At 32.5% G+C, this 23,551-nt stretch overlaps 1 protein-coding gene and 1 long non-coding RNA gene across 2 annotated transcripts; both read left to right on the forward strand.

Annotated features, from left to right (window-relative positions):
- On the forward strand, positions 1–13,496 carry LOC129295428 (disease resistance protein RUN1-like). The gene is made up of 5 exons (XM_054933947.1): positions 1–213; positions 11,152–11,318; positions 11,417–11,970; positions 12,619–13,301; positions 13,462–13,496. The coding sequence occupies exons 1-5, from the start codon at positions 186–188 to the stop codon at positions 13,494–13,496; spliced, it is 1,467 nt and encodes a 488-aa protein (XP_054789922.1). The 5' UTR covers positions 1–185.
- Positions 13,497–15,750: 2,254 nt separating this feature from the next.
- On the forward strand, positions 15,751–16,937 carry LOC129295426 (uncharacterized). The gene is made up of 3 exons (XR_008589573.1): positions 15,751–15,839; positions 15,936–16,504; positions 16,774–16,937. It is a non-coding gene; the product is annotated as an uncharacterized LOC129295426 (long non-coding RNA).
- The last annotated feature ends 6,614 nt before the right edge of the window (positions 16,938–23,551 follow it).

A 23,551-nucleotide genomic window follows, 5' to 3' on the forward strand; every position in this document is an offset into this window, starting at 1 on the left:
TCCTTTTCCCTTTCATCTAATTTCTACAAAATCTGTCGCGTGTGACTGTGTGAGCATCTCTCTGTCTTCCGACCCACGGCCGCCGTCGCATCATCTTTCCAGCGCCTCCTCAGTCACGATTTCAGCGTCTTTCCGACCTCACCTCTGTATTCCGTCACTTCTTCTCCGGCCTCCTCATATCAGAAATGGGTTTCGTCGCTCTATTTCTCCGAGGTAAGTTTCCGGCGCTTCTTCTCTAGTCAGTTCTTCCATTCTGTAACTGCCCACCTCTGGTCACATCTTCCATTCTGTCGCTATCTTCGGGCATATAGTCGTGCTTTAAACACTGAAATTTTGCTGCTAAAGTTGTTATAAGTGAAAAAATTAATAATGAAAAGTGGCTTAAATTAATTCTGAAAAACAGATATAGAAAAATATTGCAATTTGGCTATTAATATTTTCATAATCACACAAGTTAGTCTCACTGCAGTAATATTTTTTTTTCATTTTCTTTTAACTTTACTGGTGATGTTATTGTTAATCCTACAATTTATGTTATGGTGTTATGGATTTTGCATTTAGATAATATAAATTTTTTATATTTTTTTAATTTTAACATTTGCTTAACCGTTTATTGTATTAAAATATATATGTATCTAAATATTTAATTATTTATATAATTGTATCCGTATTTTAAAATTTTTAAAAATTATTGTGTCCGTATATCATATTGTATCGTATTCGATAGTTATACTTATATCGGTGCTTCATGTGAGTCAGGAGCTGCATGATTAAACCACAGTATACGACATATATGAGCGATGTCATATTCTGTGAAGTGACTTCTAGAACCAGTGATAACATTCCGCCAATTCTTGAAGCTTGTAATTCTACGCGGATCAATTCTCATAGGAAAAACACTGCCAAGCCATACATACTGAACCCAAGGGCATAAAAATAATCAATGTTCCAGTGTCCCTATCTCATTTCACAGACTGGGCAAAGATCAGTATTCCATCTTCTTCTCTTTATAAGCTCCTCATTAATAGCCACTGCATTAGCTAAATACCTCCATGCAAGATTTTTAATGCGTGGCACCATACTAATGCTCCATAAATTTTTCCAGTCAGTAGTTATTGCTACAGATGAGCTAGCTGTATGAACTAGGAAGCACGGATACGCCAATTTTGGTGCCGTATCCGTGTCGGATACGCACTGGACACGGATACTCGCTCCGTGTGAGTACGTCCGTGTCCGATACGTTTTTTGTTTGGGCGACACGGCACGACACGGCAAGACACGACGTTGACACGGTTGACATGGCTTCGACGCTGGACGCTGCATTTTGCATAAAAAAATTGCCTAAATAAGCAGATCGAACCTCACTCACTTCTGATTCTGACTTCTCTCCCAACTCGCAAAATCAGTCGGCCGTCATTCTCTTACACTCAGTTCGCGAAATCAGATCGAACCTTCCCAGATCGCGCCGTTGTTCTCCTCCGCGAACCTTTGGAACAAGCTGCCGACCTGCCGTGCGCCTGGTTCTTTCTTGCTCCTGCGCATTCTTGGTTGCTTAGCTCACCGGCGTCGGTCTTTCGTCCGTTCACTGGTTTACACTTCTCTCTCTCTCTCTCTCTCTCGTGTCTCTCAACTCTCAACTCTGTCTCTCACGCTGTCACGAGCCCGAAACTGAAAAATGAATAGATTTTTTATTTTAGTTTTGATTCATCTTAAAGACTTAAACTTTGCTTCAACTCTCATGTCCAGTTTTTTTTTCTTTTGACCGAAGCTCATACTCTACCCTCTTCTCTAAATTTAATTCTTATTTATTAATTTAACATATTAGATTGCAATGTTCATGTGTAGAATTTATATTTAATGCCTGCTTGCTTTTTATTTTTATGTTACATGTTATTTTGCTCAAATCTCAATCTGCATTTCAATGCTTTTAGTCATATTTAATTTTAGTTTATCTCAATTTTTTTTAATTAGCTATGGCTACAGCAAATAGTTCTGGGGGAAGTATTAATTCAGCAGCCCGTTTTTCTTCTATAAATGAGCTACAAAAAGATGGAACTCCCTTATGGTGCTATGTCACTTTGGTGAATAAAAATAGAGACATACCAGGAGGTGGAAATAGATATTGGAGGTGCAATTATTGTAACAAAGAATTCAATGGCTCTTATTCTAGAGTTAAGTGGCACTTGTTAAAAACTTCTGGCAAGGGAATTGCTATATGCTCGAAAGTTGATGAGTATTGCCTAGCTGAGATGAGAAAATTACAAGAAGATGCTAATGATAAAACCAAGTCAAAGCAAGTGCCATTACCACCCTCGGCTGAAGGTTCATATCCCTTATATCCTATGACAAGTGAAAGCAACCAAAGCAAGAGAAGGGCAGTAAGTCCATTAGAAAAGGCCTTCCAACAAGGGGCAAGAGAAAATCTACATGCTGAAATTGTAAGAATGTTTTATACAGGTGGTCTATCTTTTCATTTGTCACGCAATCCATATTTCATTAGTTCATATCAATATGCTGCGAACAACATCATTCCTGGATACAAACCTCCTGGTTATAATGCATTAAGGGGTCCATTGTTGCAAAGAGAAAGAGCTCACACAGAGAAGTTACTTGAACCAATTAAAGGAACTTGGAGTTTGAAAGGAGTGAGCATAGTCACAGATGGTTGGACAGATGCTCAAAGGAGGCCTCTGATTAATTTTATGGTTGTGTCTGATGGGGATCCCATGTTTTTGAAGGCAGTTGATGGATCCAAAGAATATAAAGACAGACATTATATGGCTGACTTGATGCGTCAAGTGATTGAAGAGGTCAAGCCTCAAAATGTGGTTCAAATAATCACTGACAATGCATCTGTTTGCAAATCAGCAGGTAGGCTTATAGAGGCTGAGTATCCCACTATTTTCTGGACGTCATGTGTTGTGCATACGCTTAATCTTGCATTAAAGAACATATGTGCAGCAAAGAACACAGAGGCAAATGAGATTGTGTATGATGAATGCCATTGGATAGAGGAGGTTAAGGATGATGCTGCTTTTATTAGAACATTTATCATGTGTCATTCTATGCGATTGGCAATTTTTAATGAATTTGTGCCATTAAAATTACTTGCCATAGCTGATACTCGCTTTGCATCCACCATTGTTATGCTCAAAAGACTCAAGCTCATTAAAACTTCACTTCGTACAATGGTGATGAGTGAAGCATGGAATGCTTATAAGGAAGATGATGTTGGAAAGGCAGCCACAGTGAAAAATTTGATCCTTAATGACTCTTGGTGGGATAAGGTGGATTATATACTTTCTTTCACTGGACCGATTTATGACATGCTTCGGATGGCTGACACAAATAAGCCTATACTTCATTTAATTTATGAAATGTGGGATTCAATGATAGAACAAGTGAAGGAGTCCATCTACAAGCATGAGAATAAGGAGCTTTCTGAGTATTCAGCTTTCTTTGATGTTGTTTATAGGATCATTATTGATCGATGGACAAAAAGTTGCACTCCCCTTCATTATCTTGCACATTCATTGAATCCTAGGTTAGTTATATTACTATTGCAATATTTTTCATTCATGAATTATTTAGTTTTGTTCTTAATCCTTTTTGTTTGCAAATGTTATAGGTATTATACACCCCAATGACTTGAAGGTGCTCCCAATAGAATTCCGCCTCATTTAGATAATGAAATATCATCTGAGAGAGTAAAGTGCCTTTATAGGGACTTTATTGATCCTGAGGAGAGAAAGGCAGTCTTTCAAGAGTTCCCAAAATTTGTTGAAAGTTTAGACTTCTATTCATCATTTGATTGCTTGCAAGATAGGTGGAATTTAGAACCTAAAGGGTGGTGGTTAAATTATGGTTCTTTCACCCCTATTCTTCAGAGGCTTGCATTGAAACTTCTAGGCCAACCGTGCTCTTCCTCTTATTGTGAAAGAAATTGGAGCACTTACTCCTTTATCTACTCATTGAAGAGAAACAAGATCACTCCTAAAAGAGCTGAAGACTTAGTTTTTGTGCATACTAATCTTCGTCTCTTGTCAAGGAAGAGTGGAAAGTATCGCATTGGGCAAAGTAGAATGTGGGATATTGGTGGAGACACTATGGAGCCATTTGATGCTATCAATAGCCTTGAGATGGCAAGTTTGTCACTTGATGAACCCATTTTAGAGCAAGAAATTATAGGAGAGCCTAGTAATGTAATGGAAAATGAGGATGATGAAATGTGATGTATTTGATAGTATTTTGTATTTTTTTGGATTGCTATACATTTTGATAGTTGACATATTACTTACATTTATATAAAAAAATATTATATATTGCCGTACCCGTATCTTAAAATTTTAAAAATTTGCCGTATCCCCGTATCATGTCGTATCGTATCCGATACTCGTACCCGTATCTGTGCAACCTAGGCTGTATCAGTCCTCTCTACCTCCTTCGAGTGTGCTCTGTTGTATCCAGCCTTGACGTTACATATACCATTTCTTGCAGGCACCAAAATCACTTTATCTTCTCCCTCTCTATCTCTCTCTACTTGATAGAGGTATTTGTTTAATGGCTTGGACAAATTCCTCTCTTATGAAACCGGTAATCTGAGAGAGATTCCATTGTCGATCTTCAATAGAGCAATCTACCACACTGTCTTTATTCAACTCAGGATCTTCACAAATAGGTAGGCTGTGACTCTTCAGAGGTGGGATCCACCTATCTTGCCAAACATTGACACTTCTACTATTGCCATTTTGCCAACAAAGGTATTTGTCCAAGAACAGTCTTCCATCCACAATTCTCGATCAGCACCAAGAGGCCTTATACCCCTTGGTAGCTGATAAGAAATCTGTTTTAGGAAAATATAATCCTTTAAGGACTCGTGCCCATAGAGCATTAGGATTTTGCAGAAGCCGCCAAGCGGTTTTGGCTAATAAAGCATCATTATGCACAACAAAATCTGTAACTCCTTCATGCTTATGCTTTGTCATTTTATTCCATGCAACCCAATGAGCTTTGCCACTGCCCTGAGAGCCATCCCACCAAGAATTAGAAATGAAGCTATTTAACTCCTTGCAGGTTTTAATGGGGAATTTGAAGCAAGTCATAATAAAGTTTGGGATCGTGTTAATTACAGATTTGATCATAGTCTCTCCGCCGGCATATGAAAGATGCTTGTGGCTCAAACCATGGACCTACTTGACCTTACCTTGAACAAAAGCAAGTGCTTGGTATTTTGTCTTTTCCCAAATACTCGGAATCCCCAAACATTTGCCTGTATAAAACCTTATAAAATAGGTTTTTTTACATGTACAAGAGTTAATATTTGAACGCCAATTATTTGTTTAAAAAATAATTAGATCTTTACCATCTATACCGACTTAATTTGTTAAAAAAAATTGATTAGTATTAATCATAAAATCATAATCGAAATAATAAATATTGTAAAAAATTATTTTAACTAAGAATAGAATAAGGAAAATCTAAGTATTAATTTAAATAATGGATTCATAAAAATTGGAAGACTCTTTATATATTTCAGATCATATAATGTGAATTGTGTCTTCACTCCTCTCTTCATTTCCATGACAAGATGAATTGTTGAAATTTTAATATTTAAAAAATATCAAAACGTTGAAACATCTAACTTTTTATAAGGTAAATGATCCAAAATTTTATTCACAACACGGTTTATTATCAATATTTTTTAATTATTGCAAAAATATTAAACAAGCCTAAGCCCTTATTGGTAAAAGTGCAATCATACTGAAATATTCCGCTATCATTCTTAATAGATAGTGAACTTTCATTTTTTAAATCCTAACTGTTTCTTTGCCCCCCTTTCTCTGAGGATTCAATAGTTAACACGTGGTTCCTCGAGCTTTGCACTGAACTTCTTAAAGATAATGAAGTTGAAATTTTAAGAAAGAAATATGTTCTCTTCAATCTTATCTAGTCTGCTAGAAATAATGCTTCGCATCATAGAATCTGCCCTAAGACCAACAATTTGGTAGATGAATTTCAAGGTCAATATCAATACCTTTTCAATATTTTCCATTGGTCTGCAAATTCAAACTCCAACAAATTGCTTAGATAGTCATCTCCCACATCTCTTCCTCATCTTGAAAATTGGTCAATCTGGTTGCGGAAATATAAGCATGGAAGGAAGGTATTTTGTCAAGTAGGCATATGCAATAAATCAACATTCTTGAATGGTCTACTACCCCAAAAATATCAGGTGATCTACATGTATACGTAAAGTCATCAATATAATTTACATATTAGATAAATTTAAAAATCAATTAGTGTTTTAAAATTTAAAAATTAACATGATAATTTAAAAAACATGAGAAATCATATTGATAAAAATTAAATTTAAAAAAAATAAATTAATAATTAAGTCAAACCCGAAAGACTAAATGGATGATTATTAATAATTGCTCATCTCCCTTTTTTCTCCCTTTGACGTTGTTCCTTTCTCCTTTCTATATAGTAAAGATTTAAACTATTATTTTAATATATTTTTTCACTTTTGAAAACTTAATGCAAGGCTGAAAATATTTTTTCTATTCATTTGAAAATACATTTATTTTGGAGTGGTATACTTTGCATAAACTAGGACTTATATGATATAAATTTATCCAAATAATAAAACTTATCAACCATTCAATTAAATCAAAATGTAATTATTGTATCACATAAAATATTCATTGAGTGAGTAGTGTACGTAATCCATTTACCAAATCTATGTAGAGACAAAACTATAATAAGTTTTGGAAACATACTTTTAAGCGGTGAAACCAATAATCCGAGCATGATCCACTCCATAAGTTGGGAGTAAAATTGCAAATTGGTTTGCACTAATTTAAAATTGATGAAATCACCTAAAACTAATAAAATCATTGAATCATTAATCCAATAATTTTTTTAGTTTTTATAAAATCATTGCCTACGCAATGCCATTACAAACCACAGTAGTATATTCTTGCTCAATGACATGGCAAACCTTGCAAGGAGGCTGACGGAAAATATGACAGCTAGGTGCAATATCCTCCCTCACAGTTCATAATTAACTTCAAATTTCAATTAATCAAAAAAATTGGATTGAGGTAAAAATAAGTTTATTAAGTTTGCAAATAAGTTATAAAGATAATGCCCCAAGTTTTCAAAACTAAATCCATTTAAAAAAATTTCAAAATTTATAAATTAAAGTTTATAATTACGTAGAAGCATGAGATTACTTTAAGGTTCAATGCACATGCTAAGAAATCACAAAACAATGCAATTATGTGATTTTTAGGGGTATGTACTGCGGCTCATTGAACAAGCACTGCGGCTTGTTTGTCTTTGTGTCATCACCGCGGCTCATTGCACAATGTGTCGTGTCACATTGCACGATTCATGATAACAAACTTTTACAATTGGTTTGACAGCTTTTAGAGTAACTTTTGACGTGTTTCATTTCTCCATTCGACATCTGATTGATGTGAGCTAGGTGTATACGAAAAGCTCTTTCCGAGTTCTAACTAATGGCTTTGGTTCCATAACCAAATTATTACATATTTGAAATTTGAATACTCTTTAGAGAACTTACACTTTTACTACATTTTTCACAAAATTAAGTGTCTAAATAATTCACCAAAAGCCAAGAGCTATTGACACCACTTAGACCACGTACAATATAACAAAACTAATTTACACAACGCACCACATCATGCAAAATGCTTATAAATCACATTCTCAACACTCATCCCCTTAATTCTCAAAAATAGAAAGGGGAGTTAAAATACCCATTTCATCAAATAATTCATAAACTATTCAAGTTATTCTCAACTCTTACTTGCACTAGTATTTTGACTATACTATCAATGCCATAAATCACAAACACATATCCTAAAACCCAAAATACACTTATAACCCACAATACACGTAGTGCAAGTAAGATGCAAAAATGGATAATTTTTAGTTGGCAATTTTAATCATCATTTACACATAAATATTTAAAATAAAGAGGCCTACTAATAGGATAACAATCCTATGCCTCTGGTAATTTTCCTTTGTCCGATCCTCTTGAGCTATTCCCTGTAATATTGAAGATAATAGGGTGAGTTCAATCACTCAGTAACCAAGGTCCAACTAACTTATATTAATGCATATCAATTAATTTAAATGCAAGTGACTAATTAAATATGATTTCAAATTATATATCATTCTCTAGAGCATAAAATCCACATTTTTAAACATAATTGCACATGCTTAAAGGATCATGAATAGTAAATATAATTTCATACAAGAAGAGAACTAATATCATGATCTTTTAACATAGTTTCACATCGAATTGAGTTAAACTCGCTGTCATCAACATGAGGGTTACAATACTTACAATCATATGCCCTTTTTCTCATTATATGCATGATCACATTTTCCTTATATCCTCCTTATTCCTCTAACTTGAAACCATAGGCTGTAACAAACTGGGATAGTCTATAATCCGAGACTTCCTTAGCCTAAATATTTATGAGGGGTCACCCGACCAAGGTTTTTTCCAACTCACTTGTGAAACATGATTGCTCTTATTTTCTCACATTATGGGGTGTCATTCTCCCTAAACTAACTTTCTCGTTGAATCAGTAGATAGTTAGTTAGGTTCAAGTGTCTCATTGAACTAGTAAGACAGTCCCTCGTTGAACAAGTAGGATAATAAGTATATAAATGATCCAGGCAAGCCATCCACTTTGATGGGAGTCCTACCACGTGGATTTAGATCTTTACTTCTCTACCTAGGCAAACTCCCATCTCTTACGATTATGCAATGCATCTTTATGTAATAATTTATAGCATGCAAGTATTCACTACATAAGCATGCGTAACAATATCACTGTACTCATTTCACACATGATAATCAAAACAAGATGCATAAATCAATCATTGAACTCCTCAAAAATACTTTTCATTAAACTCTACAACAATATGCATGTTTATTGAACTTCTCATAGTAGAAAGTCACATCATTACACTCCACATCATAAACATTTATAGAACTCCCAAAATAACAATATTCATTGAACTTTTCACCTTCCAAATCATTGAACTCTATTTACAAGTATTTATGGAATTCCACATAACACATAGAATCATAAACTTCATTAACTAGCCACTTTATAGAGGGTTTTCAAACAAATCAAGCCACTCTTGTATTCCATTCAATTTTACACATTTAAGTTATCAAAAATTAATTAATAAATTAATTGAGACACAAAAGCACATTGTAAAATTTTTTCAATTATCTCAAACCTTTGAGAGGTCAAAGCTTTCACCCCTCAAATACTCATTCTCAAAACTTCTAAGAAGCTTGAATAGTACTAAAAATAGTCACTCCACAAACATTTATAATGAAATTCATCAATATCCACATTTGGGTTAATTTTCACTATTAACTCATTACTTCTTCATGTTTAAAATTCATTTTTTACTCATATAAAGAATACCCATAGGGTTTGTTAGCTTTTTCTAGTCTACATTAACTTCATTGAACTCTTTAATGGTCATTAATGAAATCACTTTGTCCCCAATAACATATTTATGGTGAATTTTTGGATATTAAATGCTCCCCAATTACCAATCATCATAGCTCCATAAACACCATGTTTCATTAGCTCGATCTACTCCCATTAACTTTATTTAAGTCAATGCGTTCAGACCCATAGTTTATATGAATCGAAAATCATTATTACCAAACAAACCTTAACTTTCAATACTAAGAAAATGGAAGGAACTAGGAAGTTTTGAGTGTAGGAAGCTTACATTTAATATTTATGAGCTTCAAAATACTTTTAATGCTCGAATTTCTCAAACCTTAACAGAGAGCATTATCACCCATCCTTCATATATCTTCATTTCTTTCTTTTGCATAATCTTTTTTTGCAATCTTATTTTGTAGAAAAGTGGCCATGCGTTGCGACGGACATATAATGCGCCGCGGCACATGGCATAGAGAGGACCTCTCTAGACATGTTAGCAGCACGTGATACAGAGCTTTTTCTTTTAGATTTCTTTCCTCTTTTTATTCCTGGATAACCCGATTTTCTTTTGAACCCATTTTCAGGACTGAAACATTATCAAACATGCCTATTAAGCATCTTTGGCCACACACCTCACTAGTATACTTAATTTAATCAAGTTCAGGCTTAATCAATTCAGTTTAAAAATCAAGGATGTTACACCGGGCATCGCATCAAATCCAAGCTTCGCGAACGCATCAGCAGCCTGATTACATTCTCGTTGAACGTGTTGGATGCGGACTTCCCATCCCAATCAAGCTGTTGTCTGATTTCCTCGATTAGGATCCTATCACTGCGTTCAGGGTTGGGAGGGATCTTCGCATTCTCTATAGCTTCTGTAGAATCCGTCTCGACAAGAAGTCGACGATATCTGTTATCCCATGCCAGCTTAAGGCCAAAAAGAAGGCCCCAAAGTTCAGCCAAGTCGTTATCACTGCAACTCAACAAATTACATTTGGGAGAAGCATACTTTTTAACCGGTGAAACAATTATCGGAGCATGATCCACTCCATAAATTGGGAGTAAAATTGCAAATTAGTTGGCAATAATTTAAAATTGATCAAATCAGCGAAAACTAATAAAATCAGTAAATCATTAAACCAATAATTTATTTATTTATTTATTTCAAACCATGTTTAATTTTTACCCATATTTTTTTTTGAGTAAATTTTTACACATATTAAATGAAGAGCTAAGAAGGATAAATTTATAAATCAATTAGATACAGCAATTTGCTTTGGGTTCCCATGAAGCACCAATCAGACACGACAATGACAAAACATATCAGACAATGAATTCAAAGTTTTGTACATAACTGTTATTGCATCCAACCTTTTCACCCCCTTCTTTTTCTTTCCTTCATCTCTAGGTATCTACACGCTAGAGTAAAGCTAATATTTTAAAATCATATTTCAATTCCAGCATATACCCAGCCATAGGCTAGTAAATTAAATGAAATAGTATTTTTTTTTAATACAGATGTGCATTCACAATACCAAGCATAACAGTAAATAGATGGTTCCCTCTGAAATAGTTCACTTTTGATTGAGTAAATTGAACGACATAGAAAAAAGAAAGTCATTGACGGGCAAAACAGGTCTTGGCTTGGGTCTCCTCTATAGCTGTACATCTCTCTGGTTTCTCTCCACAGCTTGTAGTTCAGTGACGTCAAATCACAGCACTGAGTATGAAGTAGTAAAGAGGAAACTCAGATCTCTGATCTATTCAACAACATTCATAGCTGGGCTGCATCCATCCAGCATTGTGCGGGGAGTATTTTAAATCCATTGGTTCTGGTTCATGGATCTGATATTCTTTTTTCTTTTTCTTTGGCAATTATTGATATGATTTTGATTGTGTAGATCTCAAATTTGGACACAACCACCAAGAAATTCAAACCTGCAATGGCGAACACTGTCTTGGAAGAATCTTCCTCAACCTCTGGTGCTTCTAATTCAACTCTAACTTGGAAATATGACGTTTTTTTGAGTTTTAGAGGAGAAGATTCTCGCTTGAAGTTTACTGATCACTTGTATCATGCTCTCACTAGAAGTGGGATAAGAACTTTTAGAGATGATGAAGGACTTGAGAGAGGAGAAGTTATATCAGCACAACTCATTCAAGCAATTAAGGATTCTCGCTGCGCAATTGTGGTTCTCTCTCAAAATTATGCAGATTCCAAATGGTGTTTGGACGAACTACAACAAATTCTTGCAAGCATGAACGAAATGGGTCGACGAGTTTTTCCAATCTTCTATGACGTAGATCCATCTGATGTAAGAAATCAAAGAAAAAGATTCGGAGAAGCTCTGGCCAATCATGGAAAAAGACACAGAGGAAACATGGACACAGTGCAGATTTGGAAAAACTCTTTATCTGAAATTGGAAACATATCTGGTTGGGACACCAGAAGTCGGTAGGTTATTTTTCAAAATGACTTGACCATATTTTAAAGATTATTAGTTGCTGTAGAAAATAAGAAATAGAATTAAACAATAAATGTTTTCATTCAGTGTCGTTTTATTCGTTTATCTATCGTTTATATTTGAGCAAAACACGTATAAGTACTTTGTAATTTGTTTTGGTGAAATAGATGGAGATTATTCATTTCATGAGTTGTTAAACTTAGTCTTCACTGATAAATGGGGTCAGTAAGGCTCATATCAATTACTTAATTGTTTTAATTTTTTTGGCTTGATCATACTTACGACTTGAATTTTAAAACTCTATTCACATCTCCATCCAATGTTTTTATTTTATTTGTATTTATTACTTGTATTCGTTTTTAATGATTTTAATTTGTTCAGAAAGATAAAATTTAAAAGGATGAGCAAATTAACTGAATTACAGCTCATATATCACAAATTATAGAAACATTTGTTGATAAGTTTATTTTTTCAAAAAATCGTCATCGAATTTTTTATTCTAGCAGGCCATTTGATCAATTCTTGCCCACGAATTCACAATTCAATTATCTCCCCATCACCGTCTGCAACATTATATCTAATTTTAGTAGACAATATTCATAGAAAGTCATATTTTGCATTATTGTTTTATTTTATAGGCCCGAAGCGCACCTTATCGATGAAGTAGTGGGAGCAATATGGAAATATTTATGCTCCCAATTACCATCTTATGATGATAATCTGGTTGGCACAAAGCGAAGAATGGTTGATCTAATGTCATGCTTAGAGATTGGGTTGGATGACATTTACTTTGTTGGGATATGGGGTATGGGTGGTGTCGGCAAAACAACTCTTGCAAGAGTTGTTTATGAACAAATCTCTGACAGATTTGAAATGTATTGCTTTCTTGCCAATGTTAGAGAAACTTTGCAAACAAAAGGCCTAGTCTCTTTGCAGAAAAGACTTCTTTCTTATCTTGGCATAAACAAGAAAATTCATGATGATTATGAAGGAATGAAGATGATAAGAAAGCTTTTTTGCAATAAAAAGGTTCTTCTTGTCCTTGATGATTTAGATGATACTAGTCAATTAGAGAAGTTGGCTGAAAGTTCAAATTGGTTTGGTAAAGGAAGCAGAATAATTATCACAACAAGAAATAAGCATGTGCTCACTTCATGTGGAGGGAAAATATATGAGATGAAAGCCATGGAGAAAGTTGAGTCTCTTCAACTTTTTTCTAAGAAAGCATTTAACAAAGATCATCCTGAAGAAGGTTATTTGAAGTTATCTAAATCTGTGGTTGCATATGCAGCAGGTCTTCCTTTAGCACTTAAAGTTCTAGGTTCTTTTCTTTGCGGAAGAAGTAAAGATGAATGGATCGATACTTTGGATAGGTTGAAGAAAATTCTAGATATTAATATTCTTAAAATACTTAAAATAAGTTATGATGGATTAAATGAGATAGAAAAGACAATATTTTTAGATATTGCTTGTTTTTTTAGGGGTTGGAGAAAAGATGAAGTGGCCCAAGTTTTGAAAGGTTGTGATCTAAACCCGACAATTGGAATAGAAGTCTTGATTGAAAAAACTTTACTAGTTGAAACAGAAGATTTTTTGGGATATTCTACTTTAGAGATACATGATTTACTTGAAGAATTGGGTAAGGATATTATTCGTCAAGAATCTCCCAATGTTGGCAACCGTAGCAGGTTGTGGAAGTTAGAGGACATTAAAGAAGTATTGGAAAATAACATGGTGAGTGTCTTACTTTCTAAACATCTCATTTTGTTAATAGAAATTGATCCCAAGTTTTTATTATACTTTACTTTCTTATCATTTTCATGTTATTTTCCTGACAATTGACACTTTTATTAGGGATCTAAAGCAATACAAGTTGTTGTTATGGAAGGATATTATTGATGGAACGCAGAAAATATAAAAGCACACCCCAAAGCCTTCTTAAAGATGATTTATATTAGATTACTCATAATAGAGTACACTAATAATCAACTCATCTTACCAAAGGAATGGAAACTTTCTAGTGCATTGAAAACAAAACAAAAATTGTTCTCATATTTTGTTTTTAAAAGGTGTTTTGCAATATAGTTTTTAAATTTGTTTTTCAAAACAAGACAAAAATAAAATTTGTTTGATTTTGCTGATTTAAAGTTAGCTTTAGAATTAAAATTGATTGATAATGATGGCTACTAGTGATTAATGGTGATGTTTTATGGTAATTATTGGTCGATGTAACTTTAGTTTTCAATAATCAAATATAATGTATTTTGAAAATAAGAAAAATAAAATGAAAATGGATTTATGATATTTATATTTTTTTTGAAAACAATTTTAGAAATAATTAGATTCGAAATACTCATTCAAACAAATTTTTTAATTTCTGTCTTTTAAAAGAAAAAAAAATTACTTAAATATGAAACAAAGCAACTTTCTAAATATAATATCTCATTTTGTTAACATAGATCTCAAGTTTTTAGTTATATATACTTTACTTTCTTATCATTTTGATGTTTTTTTTTTGTGGCAATTGTCAGGGATCTGAAGCAACACAAGTTATTGTTATGCGAGGATTTTATGGGAACTTACATAAAAGAAAAGTACACCCTGAGGCCTTTTCAAAGATGAATAATATTAGATTGCTCATAATGAATGCAGCCGATTGTGAACTCATCTTACCAAGGGAATTGAAACTTTCTAGTGCATTGAAAGTTGTTCATTGGCTACAATTTCCTCTTGAAACTCTCCCACTTCCCTTGGATAAACTTGTTCATATTAAAATGCAGCAGAGCAAAATAAAACACCTTTGGAATGGTAGACAGGTGAGATTAACACTCCATGTAATATTATCTATTTTAAAAGTATGTTTGTGTCCATGTTTTATTGATATATCGTTTAGTGAGGCTAACTCTCATATCTTTTATTTGTCTAGCCTATGGAAAAGTTGAAATGTATTGATCTAAGCAATTCTTTCAATTTGATTGAAACTCTGGACTTCTCAAGAGTTCCAAATTTAGAACATTTAAATCTTTATTCCTGTCAATCCCTTGTCATGGTTCATCGCTCACTTGGAGAGTTGAAAAGGCTAGTTGAGGTGAACTTGAGTGAGTGTAGCAATCTTGAAATCCTACCAAGAAAATGGGAAACAAATTCTTTAGAAAAGTTAGATCTAAGTAGGTGTGGAAAAGTTGCAATGTTCCCAGAGTTTGGGGAAGGCATGAAGAAACTATCATATCTTGATGTGAGTGGTACTGCTATAACTACATTTCCAGAATCACTTGATTCATTGACAGGTCTTGGATATTTGAAATTGAGTGGCTGCTACAAGTCAGTGAAGACTAGTCCTGTGAATCACCAAATTTTTTGCTTGAATCTTACGTTGTTAACAGAGTTATATTTACTATGTTGTGGCTTAAATGAGGGATCAATTCCTGATAATATTAGTGGTTTATCATCACTCATTGTATTGGATCTAAGAGGAAATGATTTTGTTAATCTGCCCACGGGTTGTTTCTCTGGTCTCTTTCGACTTCTCTATCTTTTTTTGGATGATTGCAAAAGGCTCAAGTCATTGCCAAGGCTTCCACTACAGTTGATTCGGTTAAGTGCAGTTGGTTGTGATTCAATGGAACCTTTATCAGGTCGACAAGTATGGAATTTGGTTGCTTCACATGACCATGAGGTATATGTTTGTCTTCCTACAATCTATTTAAAATTAATGACTCGTGTGTATTTTTTTTAATTATACATACATAACATAATGAATTCTTCGTCTTAGTATCGTCGGCAAATTGAATATGTAAATTCTGATCATGAGAGGCATGATAGTTATTTTGTTCCACCGTTGATGTTCAAGCATGTTAAGGTATGACTATCTATCTCTTTTTCGTGTGTATTATTTGGGACATGCTCCCATTAAGGGTAATTAATTAATGAGAATAACAGTTTAGTATTAGTGCAGTCAGAATGTCTGCCCCAAAGAGATTTTGTTGCAATTATACCAGCTGGATGCAAATTACCATCATGTTGTACAAGTAAAGAATATCATCTTTTGGATGAGTACAGACGAGAATGTGAGATAAAAGTGGACATACCTCTATATCTCCGTGAAAGTGAATGGTTTGGAATTGTAGTATGCCTCCATGTCTCAGGTGAGAGTGGTGTGATTTGGTGGGGTAGTAAGGCTGCTGCAGGAGATGATTATATATGCAAAGAGTGGGCACATGATATTGATATTTGGGAATCTTATAAGACTCCTTCTCATCTGTGCATATTAATGGTATTGGAATTAAATGAGAAAACATGTTGGCAACATCTGACACCTCATAACAATTCCCTTCACATTTTACTTTCTACTTTTCAAAGTTCTAACATTGAAATATTGGGATGTGGGTGGAGAGTGATATGTAAAGAAGAGATGCAAGTGAATGTCACCCGACCCCACTACTTCCTACTCCTCATCAGGTCAAGCTTTCACCAACACTTCTTCATCAAGTAGTTGCAAAAGTTTGGGGAGAAGAGAGAAAAGAGGTAACAATATAACTGATCTTCTTCTTACTCCTTCCCTTTTAAAATAGTTATTCCTTCCGTTCAAAAATGTAAGATAAATTTAAGTAAAATACCATTAATGCATTTTGATAAAACTTGATCTATTTATTAACTTTCTTATTCCATGTACAACTCCAACGTCACAATTATTTCAGAGGCGAGGGACTACTATCCTATTTAAGCTCTTCTAATGTCACTTCAACCGTTATTCCACTACTTACCTTTTTGAAAAATTGCTGAAAACCATTCAGGTACCCAATCTGCACAAGTGATGAAAAAGAACAAATTTCTCAAGAGAAGGTGATAAAATGATGATGTGGTTTTTCATATATAGCATTATGTATTCAGTTATCAAGTAGAATTAACTCAAATGATATGAGTAGCTTTCTGACTGAGAAGAATGAACAAGACAAAATGTATTTTGCCTTCTCTTTCACTTTTTTTTTTTGGGATTTCAACGTAATTAATTAAATAGGAAAAGATATCATATTCAATCAGGAATTAAAAAATGTATATCAGAATTAATATTTTCACATTCTTAGTTTTAGCTTTATATGCTCAACATGCTCTTATTAATCAATCAAATTAGAATAATTTCTAAGGTTAAAACTTAACAGATTAGGGAAATATTGATCTCTTTTATAAAATTAATAGGTATATATATACACTACTATTAATTTAAGGATAACATGAGGTTAATGGAAAAAAAGGTTGAGTATTCTTGTCCCCTGACTGGAATGGAAATGATGACATGTAATGCACTTAACAATGTTATACACACGCACATTGATTCAGCAAAATAAAACTCATGAATTGTAATGTTGTGTAGAGTCTGGATTTAAGGTGTTACAAAAAACGGATGTTCATCATGGAAGGATCTATATGCTCTGGCAACAACACCATTCCGTTATTTTTATAATTGTGAAGCCTAATTGCATGGTGATGTATACTTATTTTGTTCTTTAAAAGTAATTACCATTTTTAATTTTTAACTTAACAGTAAGGTTTTTAATGCTCAAAATTTAAAAGTTGAAGGGAGAAAATCTTTGAGATTTTGCACATTTCAATAATTCTTAACTCATAATGTTATCCAAGCAATAGTTTAAAATCTAGGATGTTTATTAACTCTATTTAAAAATAGCCAACAATAATATTTACTTTTCTATAAAAGTATAAAACCTCTATAAAATAATATCTTTTTATAAAACTCTACATTATTTAAAAATTATTTATTTTTTAATCTTAAATATTCAGGGCCCATTTAGGCATTGCATTTATTGAAGGAAGTGGGGCTGGAGGAGAACGTTATTACACATGTTAAAAGCATTATTCGACAGAGAAGCACGCTTGTTATTTAGCTAGCCTGTTAAATGCTAAGATTTAGCTGATTCACAAACTTTGAGTATCATCAATTTATTTGTGTTTCTTCTTGGAAAAAAAAAAACTTCTTATGATAGTGCAAAAAATTAATTTATACTCCCTCCTATTTTATTTACATGTCATTAATTTTTTATCATAATTTTAATTTTTTTTATTTTTCATTAAATGTTGACGAGGAAAAGCATGTTATTAAAGAATGCATATTTTATAGGAGTAAAATTAAAAATTTATTAAATTTTTATATATAATTAATGAGTTTTATGATTTTTCTTAGTTTTGACAAAATATGCATGTTAAAAATGATTTATAAATAAGACCAGATAAATATATCTAAAAAATATAAGTGATAATTTATTCATGTAATCCTTAAAAATATTACACTTTAAAATACAGTTAGCAATCATAATAATTGGTTCCAAAAAAAAAAAAAAAACACTCCAAACAAGGAATGGAGGCATGAACTTGACCCAACAACACTACATTTCACATTAACCTATAGTACAATTCAATATTATATTCAAGTACTCCATGGTTCTGTAATTAATTATCCCAATCACATGTTCTTCCTACCTTAACTAAAAACTAAAATAAAATAAAATAAATATCATCAGCTCGAAATGTCGAATTATCAAACATGTTTAGACGATATGAGATATTGATTTATTTAAATTAATAAAATATTATGCGAGTTGACCAATAATCATGCTGCTTCCAGCCTTCCACTAAAGAGGCACTGTTTAATTTTCTCGGGCTAAACTCATCCCAAAAAAAAAAAAAAATTCTACTAGGCACAGTTTTATCAAGATGATGGAAAACTTTAAAACTCAATAAAATTATCTAAAAATTGATAAGATTTTAATTAATTTATATTAAATATTCATATTTTAATAATGTTTTTTTTACTAACACTAAATGGAGGGTGTAACAAAAATTTCTTGATAAAAATTTAATAGCATGACTTAGTAATATGGCCAAAAAAATTTCTCTTTCTCCTTTATAAATAAGAGTAGGAGTGTGTGTGTATATATATTAATGACAAGAATTTAGTATTACCCGCTGATCCTTTTTATTAATCACATTCTAAAAAGTTTTTTTTTGGATATTTTATATAAGTCATTTTGCCTTGCTTTTATCTTTAATGTACTATTTTAAAACTACCTTTTAAAAAATTCTAAAAAAAAGTGCATTGTTTCCATTCCTAAGAAAACTTTTTTAACATTTCAAACAACTCTTTTTTAGACTTAGAGGCAAAATTGAAACATGATTTATTTTTAAGATAATTTTATTACTCTAACTAAATTAATTTTATTTTAATAAGTTACTTAAAAATGATTTATTAAAAAACTGAAAGAGCATATAACTTAGCAGTGTTTTTGGCGGGATAGAACGTGGAGGACAGCATCTTCAACGACTGGCAAGCAACAAGCAAGCAATCCTTCATAATATTAACTACATATTTTATTTCATTTTCGGCCAAAATTCTTCATTTGACTCTCTCAATTTGCAAGCTGTTTCTACTTTCTACTCATTCATGAACGTACTTCAATTATGTAAAGCCATAACAAGGCTACCTAATTCGATTAGGCAATTTATGTCTATTGCGGCGTTACGTTACGTGTACTGCTCGTTATTATTATTACTATTTTTTGCACCAAAACGAAGCAATTTTATTGGTCGTCAATATATTTTGTAAGAAGAAGCTTGCAAACTTTTGTTTTAAATTATGTAAAGAAGAGTTCTATTTATAAGAAATTACATGAAGAGATTAAAAATTTAAAAGATGATACTCTATCAATATCAAATTACAATATAAGATCCTTTTGAAAAAAATATCATATACTAATAATTATTATTAAATATGCTTAATGATCTTAATTTTTTTAATATAAAAATATAAATTTTCAAAAATACTCTTCATATAAAATAGTGAAAAGAGAGAGAGAGATGAAAAATTAAATAAAAAAAAAGGATAATATTGAAATAAGTTTATTCAATAAAATCTTAATTTTTTAAAATGTTTTATATTTTTTGGTGCATCATGAGTCATATAAATTGATGAATTTATCCTCTTTAAAATATAGGTTAACTTTTAACTAGCTGAAAAGATTAACAAAAATACTTTAAAGTGGCTTCACTTTGTATGATTAAAATGGTAAAAAAAAAAAAAATCACTACTTTTTAAGATTATTCTTGAAAGATTCCACTAATCTGATCCTCTTGGATATCAAATCACTTCTTCTAGAGTTCAAGGTACAATAATTTTTTTTTTGTCTCGCATAGCATGTTCTATATTTTTTGTAGTTTCTCTTCATGGTTTTCTTATAACAGCTTTAAACTATAACATTTTATTACAAGTACTTTTATTATCTAATATAGTTTGATCTTCTCCCAAAAAAATTTTTAAATCTTATCCCTCATAATTCATTGCCTTTAAAGTAGTGCTTCATTTTTTTTGGTTGGCACATACAAATGCTTTCAAACTTATACTATCTTGTACTTTATTCCTCCTTTTTAAATAAAAAAAGCACAAAGAATCACATTCAGAACCTCCAGATGAGAAAAAATGACAATAAAGGCCCAAATTAACAGAAAGTTCAGCATGCATAACTAAATTGCTGAACATCATCTTGTACATCGTTGAACCTTCTATTGCCTTTAAATAGAAGTAAAATTAAACAGTAAGAGATTGAAATCCCAAGCAATCTTTGTGCACTAGGTCCCTAAAAAATTGAGGTGCCATGTCATAGAAAGTTGTAATATGAATTTCCTGCTTAGCCAAGCCATCAACAACTTGGTTTACATGACAGTGCCTTAAATAAGATAGTTTTGAATTTAAAAAAAAAAAGTCCATGCACAAAAAAAAAAAGTAACTGCATCTTTCAGAGTAATAAAACAAAGTCCAAATTGATGAATATTGAATATTTGATTGATCACAGAATCACAATCACAAGTCACAACTAAACACTTTTATGCAAGTAAGTCCCAAAAATGAACTGTTTTTATTCATGATTTATGAATAACAAAGCATCAATATATTTTGGGCCACAAATTATTGCATGTGGTAACTCATTTCTATCAAACTCTTCATCTATTCCTTGATTTCCACGAGCAAATCAAATTCCTCTCATCATAGATCCTCTTTAATGTTCCAAAAAACAGGTCCTTTGTATCCAACCAAAGTAATGCTCAACAATGAACATTTGCAAGGTGTGAACACCGTATTTTGTCCGGGCATTTTTTTTAAAATTTTAATAATAAAAAATCAAAAAAATATAAAAAATATAAAAATGAAATTTAATCCCTTTTTAAGATTATATTTTCAAAAAAATAATAATAATGATAATTTAACAAAATAAAAAAAAGTGTTCAATCTTGAAAAGAAAATCTCTCCCAAATTATCCCAATCATTCAAAATATTCAAGAATCAACTTTTGAGAGTTAATTTTTGTTATCTTTTTCTTTCTCTCTTTAATCTGTTTTTTTTTTTTTAAAAAAGAGAGAGGGAAATATTTTGATTTAACTCAAAATTAATTTCTTTTTCTCTTTTCTTTCTTCTTCCTTTTAATCTAATTCTTCAAGTTAAAAAAAAAAAAGAGAAGAAGGGATAGCAGGACGTACATGTTGGTAGGTTGGAGAGAGGAAATGAGAAAAGAAATAGACTGCCGTACACACACACACAGCTCTTTCGGCTTTGTAACAGCACAGAGACACAGAAACAAGCACGCATGCAAGGTAAAAAAAAACAACAAGTGCAGAGCATACACATGCAACATAGAAAAGAGAACACACACGCACGTACGCTTTCGGTTGGGCACAGAAGAAGCAAAACAAAGCAGAAAAACAGCAAGCAACCGGAACACGTACGCATATGCTATCGGCTAGCAAAAAAAAACAGAACCAAGGACACATGCACATACGCTGAAGACGGCACAACAGAGAAAGAAGATGGGACAGCACAGAAAAATGAGAAGAAATAGAACAGAACAACACAGACAAAAAAAGAAAGAAAAACAGAGCAGAGACGCGGGTGCACAGAGAAGAACGCAGCAGAAAGGAAGAAGCGGAGCAGGAAAGCAGGAATTCACCTCTTCCATCCCCTATATAAGACCGAGCGTGAAACAGAGGCGGGACGGGTTTTTTCTGGACTGAAAAAAGTGAGAGAAACAGACAGACAGAAGAAACAGAAAACAGAGCACGAAAAACCGAAGGAGAAGAGAAGAGAAGAGTGACCGAGAAGGAGAAATAAGAGCGTGAAAACGGAGAAAGGGAGAGACCGAAAGACGTGAAATAGAGGCTGAGGGAGAAGGGGCTGTTCTGACCAGAGAAAAGGAGGGAAACCGAGAAGAGGCGAGGAGTGTTTCTGGCAAAAAAAAACAGAGGCTGAAACGTGAGGGAGAGAACTCAAAGCTGAACAAGAAAGCAGAGGCCGAAAAAACACCGAAAAGAAAGCAAAGGCCGAGAGAAAGAAGAAACGAAGAGAGGAGGGGAATACGTCATTCGGTATAGTCATCTTTCTTCTTCCTCTTAATGATCGCTGGTTTATTATTGAGAGAACAGAATGTTATGCGTATGATTTGCCTTGCTTTCTTGCTTTTGAATTTGAAAGGCACACGTTCGATTCAAATTTATTTTTCATGTTTAAATACCTGTCCCACACATTTTTTTTTTAGTTCTCAAATGATTTCATTGCAATTGTCATATTTTTTTAAGAAAAGAGAGCTTGAAAAAGAAAAATAAAGAAATTGCAAATAATAATTTTTGCTTCCTATCATAGTTAAGCTAAATTTGATTATTAGGCACAATTTCACTTCAAATAGAGGATTAGTGTAATTATTAAGCAAGGTCTTTAAGTGTGTATATTAACATGTATGAGCATTATTTCCTTATCTCCATTAGTGCTAAGGTCCTTTACTTGTCATTAATATTGCTACACTCATATCATATGGCATTCTCTATCACGATTACATGTACAATTTCATTTATTATGACAAGCCTATTTTATAAAAGGCAGAAGGGAGAGAATTCGATTCTTACCCAGTTTTAAAAATGAAATGAATAAGAGAAAATTTCATCTCTAATCATTTACTTGTCGTGTGAGATTTTAAGAATTTCTGTAAACATTTAAAGTGGTCTCATACCGTGTAAATCAATAAGATTTCGCAGGTATAGAGATCTAATTCATATGCATAATCAATGGTTTCAATGACCAACCGTTAAAACTAACTATCTTTTTATAATCTAAATAACCCATTTAGGTTCCATGTGAGATTTTAAGAATCTTCGTAAGGACTTAAATTAATCACATTATCGTGTGGGATAATGAGTCCTCACGGATATAGTGATTCTCATTTTTTTTATAATCATATAATACACAATTTAAAAATTAATTAATCAAATTAATGCATTTAACTTGTAACCATATTTACTGATTATATCTTTTAGTCATGTGAGATTTTTGAAATCTCCGTAGGCTTCTGAGATCATCGTATTATCGTGTGAGTCAATAAGACTCTGCAGATATAACGATTAAGTTTTTAAAATATATATATAAATTAAATATTATATTAATTAAATTAAAGACGTGTTTAAATTTAATTACTTTATCGTGTGAGATTTTAGAATCTCTGTAGATATTTAGGATAATCATAT

This window comes from Prosopis cineraria, unplaced genomic scaffold, assembly GCF_029017545.1.
Source record: "Prosopis cineraria cultivar Desert tree isolate PC_DT_omini unplaced genomic scaffold, ASM2901754v1 PC111, whole genome shotgun sequence".
Classification (NCBI taxonomy): Eukaryota; Viridiplantae; Streptophyta; class Magnoliopsida; order Fabales; family Fabaceae; genus Prosopis; species Prosopis cineraria.